The sequence below is a fragment of the Mesitornis unicolor genome, unplaced genomic scaffold (assembly GCF_000695765.1).
Source record: "Mesitornis unicolor isolate BGI_N332 unplaced genomic scaffold, ASM69576v1 scaffold10362, whole genome shotgun sequence".
Classification (NCBI taxonomy): Eukaryota; Metazoa; Chordata; class Aves; order Mesitornithiformes; family Mesitornithidae; genus Mesitornis; species Mesitornis unicolor.
The window spans coordinates 24,684-30,613 of record NW_010169869.1 but is presented as its reverse complement, the minus strand read 5'-3'; the positions used below and the strand labels follow the sequence as shown (position 1 = coordinate 30,613).

At 37.9% G+C, this 5,930-nt stretch overlaps 1 protein-coding gene across 1 annotated transcript; it reads right to left on the bottom strand.

Annotated features, from left to right (window-relative positions):
- Positions 1–3,782: 3,782 nt before the first annotated feature.
- GPR63 (G protein-coupled receptor 63) lies at positions 3,783–5,042 on the bottom strand. The gene has a single exon (XM_010179509.1). The coding sequence runs from the start codon at positions 5,040–5,042 to the stop codon at positions 3,783–3,785; it is 1,260 nt and encodes a 419-aa protein (XP_010177811.1).
- Between the last annotated feature and the right edge of the window lie 888 nt (positions 5,043–5,930).

The following is a 5,930-nucleotide window of genomic DNA, read 5'->3' as shown; positions in this document are numbered from 1 at the left end:
AATGCCATTCTACTTAATTGCTTGTTTTAAAACAGCAATTCAAGGTTTCTCCATATCAGAAAATTACTATTCCTCAAAAAAAAAAAAAAGATCAAACCAGTTCATAATTGCAAAGTAGTGGCTCCTGGAAAACTAGACTTAAGAAATTTCTCACCATTCCAACTGCAACAAACTTGTGCCCTAGATTTTTTTTTTCACACAAAAATAAACCAAAATCTCTTTCAAGGAGGGCATTGTTGAATGATTTGAAAATTAAAAACCTCAAATGGTTGCAGAAAGACCACTGAAATCTGGCAGTTGTTTATGCATATACCCAAACAGAAGAAAATACGAAAGCATTAAGCATACAAGTAAAAAAATATTAACAGAAAGCAGTAAGAGACAAAACAATTTTCTTCTCTATATACATAAATATTTTTACATGAATAACAAGAAATGTCAAAAATACACAACTTTGAGCACAAAAGAATCATTTTAGCAATAGATTTATACAAATGAGAGTTGTGTATGCAGCATGCTTTGACAGAATGAATTAAACTGCAACACAATTCTAAATACATTCATTTCAATCCTCCATACCAACATTTCCAAAAACATGAGGGAATATAGTTTAGTAACAAGTATCATTTCTGGAGAGGAAGAAGATTATAATTCCCCAGTGGAATGAAAAAGGATCAACCTCAGTTTTTAAAATCCTTGGTTTTGGTCAAGGTGAAGCCCACTGAAATGCCTCAGTAGCCCCAATCCTGCCAACATGTATGTGTTTAAACATTATAAATGTTAGCAAGGTTATGCTGATCTCAGCAGGATCACAGACAGCAAGACTGAGCAGTTTAGTGGCCTTCAATGTGGTCCTAGGACTTCAGCTGTAATTATCAAGGCACTGCTCTAAAGACAGTCTATTAGACACAATAGGCCAAATGGTTCTGTAAACACAATTTCCCTGGGGATATTTCTATGTCACTTGTTCCTTTATTTTGAACATCCTTCTGTTCACTGAATGCTCTGATCACCTCTAAAACCTGGTAAGTGAGAATACTGTATCAGCATTGAAGTCACCTCTGAATTTGGGCCACACAGTTTGTGCTTCTTTTCTGCAAGTATCAGCAGATGCAGCTCCGAGCAGTCAGTTACAGTGAGTGTAAACACTAAATTATCACAACAAATTAACTTGCTTTGATGTTTGCAGTTTCTACTTCACAGCCAGTACTTATCCGAGATCGTGAAATCCTCACAAAATGTTTTCCCCTCCACCTCCAAGAACGTAATTTCACTAACCTTCCTGTATTACTCATTTTCTTTCCTTCTTGAATTACTGTGTTTTACAACATTCATTCAAACCTCTTACATTGTAGCTCTGGAAGACAGCAAAAATACCTGCTCCTGCCATCTTAGATAGTGTATGCTCTCACTCTATTACATTACCTCTAAGCACAATTTTCCTGCTTTCAGAGATAAACAGGCATGACAGCTCTGTAACAGAAAATCCATACTAAACAGGTCATAAACTTCCGCTAACAATGTAAATGTAATTGAGAAATAAAAGCTATACTGCAGACATGCTAAAACACTATTTTACAGCTGAACTCCTTTACTGGTTGTCATTTTGATGAGAAAAATCTATACTGTCAGCAGTGAAGTTGACAAGGAATGGAAAGCACGGACATCAATAACATCACCGCTGCCTGGGTGCCTTTATATGTAACCCACAACCTCAGCTAGCAGATTTAAAAAAAAATGAAATTCCTTTTACGCTCCTAAAATTCAAATATTGCCAACGTTTTTACTGATAGTTGTCGATGAGAATAACAGAGACAGCTGTTAAATTACTTCTTCATTGAAGACCTAAATAAAATCTGGTGTGTAAATGTTTAGTTGGCCCCAAGAAGCAAGCAGTCCCTGAACATCCACACAGTATGTAGGCATTTCCTTCATACACTCAGTTCAGTATTTTTGCAGAAATAGATAAAATTGCTATTATTTATTTGCTCCATGGGTACAAGAACAATGAAAAGGTCCTCATGTTTTGAGAGGAGAGAGAAGAGAAATGAAGAGAGAGGGAAGAAGGGAAGCCCAAACCCTAGTCCTGGTTTGTTTGTACACTAATCCTCCTGTACTCAGTCACAGACAGCCCCAAAAAGCCCACTGCAATGACCCAGAATTCTGCAGGCATTCTTCCCCAGCCTTTGAGCAACTGGCGATCTCACTTCAAAGCCCAAACCTGTCTTAATTACTTACCTCACATTAAATATTCATTTAGCTAAAAATAAATAAATAAATATCTGAGCCTAGATTGCTATCATCAAGGAAAACCTTTCCCTTTCTGCTTTTCAGGGAGGTACCGAGACAGCGAGACATTTATCAGAAAGGTGGTTTGGCATTTCAGGGAGAGAAGCTGAAGCCTAATAGACAAGAACAGCAGAGTAAACCTTTGTAGGCAGCAGCCACTACAGAAGAAAAGGGGCAACGAAAAATCAGTGTAAAGTACTATCAGAGGGAAAAGGGGAGTTTAATCCCAGTGAAATCTGCTGGTCAACTGTTATTCATTATTATCTGTTTATGGTTTCAGTTTAATACTTGAACTGGAAAACAAGCAAGCCAAGGATTTTTTTCCCAGTCATTACTGCGCAGACTAAGTCCTAATCTCAACTACAGTTCATGTGCTATTTGTTTGCTGGTTTACACCACTATTTCTAATTCCATCCCAATGAATGCTTGACAGTGTGATTTCAGCAGTGCAGAACACACTTAGCCTTACAAGAGCTCCAAGCAGAAACAGCGTTATACCAACACAGTGTAAATTGTAGGTCCAAAGTCACAATTTCAGGTAGGTTTTCAGGCATACAATCAGGCCTGGATAGCTCGTAACAGCCTAAAGTAATAACGACAGCCGCCTTTTTCCCCTGTGACAACTTTCACATGAACTCCATTTTTGTAAATCTTGTGCTAGCCTAAACCTCGAGACATTGCATTTTCATTGCTTGCTTTCACTTTTGTTTCTGTATTTTCTCCTTCCAAGTCCCCTGATAACTGAGCAGTTAATGTTACTTCTGATCAATTGTTAGAAAAACAGCAAATCTATGACTGTATATGTAGCCATACCAACATAATTTGGCCTCCTAGAGCTTACATGGGTCTTTCATTGAAATGCACCAAAATAACAAATAATAATAATACCACCACCACCCCTTCAATACAGAACAAAATATTCCAATGAACAAATTCTATAGTAAATTTTGTAAAGTGCACAAAAATATTAATGGAAATATTAAAAAAAAAGAAAAATGTTTTCTAGGGTCACCATGAAAACTTCTGAACTATTGTTAAAAATTAAATAGAAGTAATCTAATGAGGCTTTTTGGCTCTAACATATTGGCAGACAGCAGCAACATTTTTCAGAAAAATTACACCAATTAAATATACCATACCGTAGCAGCATAAAAAGTCCCTACAATTAGATGCAATTGCAGGCCAGGTAAGCACAAACCTGACAAAATATTACAAATGTAGTTTTCATTTAAAAGAATGGATTTCCATGGAATCCTAGAGGTAACATTTGTTATTTTTGTTTACATTGTATTCTGGTAGTAAACCCAACTACAACCAACCACTTTCTCGCCCTCTCTCTTTTCTCCCAAAATTGCACAGAGTACTGGAAAATTTAATCAAGTTATAAGATATGGCCACATTGAAGAAGCCATATTAAACAACACAAAATTCAACCTAAAGCCTAAAAACAAATAATCCCAGAAAACAACAATCATTGTCAAACAACCGCAGCTTCACACTACCGACCGATGCTCTCCACACACATAGATGGCACTGGGTCGAATTCGCCGCCTTGTATGGCCAGGTAGCTGCGGCAAAAACTTGAAGTATTTGGGCATCAAGTCCAAGCATGCATCATGAAACTTCTTAATCCTCCAGTAGTAAATCAGTGGGTTCAGTGCAGACTTGAGGTAGCAGAGCCAAAGGAGCCAAGTGCTTATCTCAAAAAAGTTGTGCTTGTAGTAGAAGTGGCTGTTGAATGTGGCAATAAGGCTGTAAGTGGTGAAGGGCGCCCAACAGACTATGAAGACAAGGAACAAAATCAAGATGGTTGTGAAGGCACGAGTTTTAAAGCTCATATCAATATTCATCTGGAAAGGTCTCTGTAAGCTCATGAGACCAAGTTTGCTGGCCTGGCTGAGGCATATGCTATCAGGGTGGCTATGGATACGAACTGCATTGTGGCGGACGGTGTTGAGTATGCCCATAAAAGAATACAGCATTACCAGGAATGGAATAAAAAAAGAAATTAGCAAGATAACTATCACGTAAGCTCGGTAACCTGGGCTTGTAGAGTAGCCAAAAACACACTGAGGTGCTCTTGACGGTATCTGCAGATTAGGATTCCCTACTGATAACGGAAAAGCAACAACAAAGGATGCCGCCCAGGAAATCACTATGAGAATCTTTGCACGGTAAGGGTTCAGTTTATCTTGCCTCTGAACTATGATAAGAAATCGGTCAATACTAATAATAAGAAGAATGGCTACCCCCTCTATGACAAAAAGCCAGAAGAACATAGCAGAGACTCTGCAGAATATATCCCCAAAAATCCACTGAGTGGTAATGATTGTTATCAGAGCAAAAGGCATGTTCAGCACTGCCAGCAGCATGTCTGCAAAAGCCAGGCTTGCTAAAAGGATGTTAATTGCAGATCGCATTGCTGCCTTCTGGTAAACCATGAGGCAGACAACAAAGTTTCCAAGGAAAGAAACCAACAGGATAAATATCATAGCAGCAGAAAGAATGATCTGGAGTGGCAAACTCAAGCTCCTGAAAACTTCTTGCGATGGCAGGATAGCTGTGGTGTTTACCAGAAAAGTACTTCTCTCAGTGGTGAGCACGGCACCTGAACTATATCTCAATGGCTGTGTTGTGCCACTACGAAGCAGGAACTGGGGAGTGGTAAAATTCGTATAGGCATTTTCATAAACAATAAAAGTAGCATTTGAGGTCCCGGAGTGGGCCAGTGTCAACATTGCTGAGAAAACCATTGCTTCAGGAGAAATGAAAGAAGAACCCAAGGTCTCCAAGGCATTTCATCTTGTTCAGGCAGTATCTTACTCCTGGTCATTTAGCAAATCAAATTTCAACATCTGAAAGCACTGAAGTTCTTGAATTTCTGTCATCTGAAAAAGAAGAAAGAAATTTAAAGAAACAAAGTAAGACTCTCTGAAACTAATGACAACTAAATAAATGATTGCTCCACTTTCCTTAATGACAAAAGGATCCTTAATACATATTTACACTTTAGGTTGACACAATTTACTTAAGCACCAGTCACAGGAGTCTCATATTTGGTTGTTTTCTTATAAATCCCACTCTTGTAGTCTTTCCAATACTGTACAATACTCTCAACTCATCAAGCTTTTTTCTGCTATGACCAAGACTGGAAAACTCTTGTGTTTGAAAACAAACTTCACTGATTAAAAGTGAATAAATCAAATCAGTATTTTAATTTAAATTTCATAATTTTAAACTTCATGATTTTGTCTTGAAATTGCCTATATATGGAAACTTTAATAACATTTCCAAATAGCTTGAACAGTATCAGTATCGCCTATCTGGTTGGTAAGTACTGAAAAGCCTACCTATCTGAGCTATCCTACATAATACAGAATCCTTGGTTCCACATCAGTCAGCAGCAGCAGGTGCCTCAGGAAAAACATGTAAAACTTCCTAACCTGTTATTAATTACTTAATACCTTGTTCACAGGATTAAAGTATTTCTCTATTTGTTTCATTTAGTGACTGACTCATATCAAGGTGCAGGAAACTAACTTCTTCAGTCACTACAACCCTTCCCTGCTGCAGCAAGCTTTCCTGCCTTTGCTGGTCTAGACATGTCTTTGTTAATTCATCTTGGTATCCCACATAATTTA

What these genes read in the sequence shown, in the direction of transcription:
- GPR63 (XM_010179509.1), bottom strand. Translation starts at nt 5,042, where the DNA reads ATGGTTTTCTCAGCAATGTTGACACTGGCCCACTCCGGGACCTCAAAT.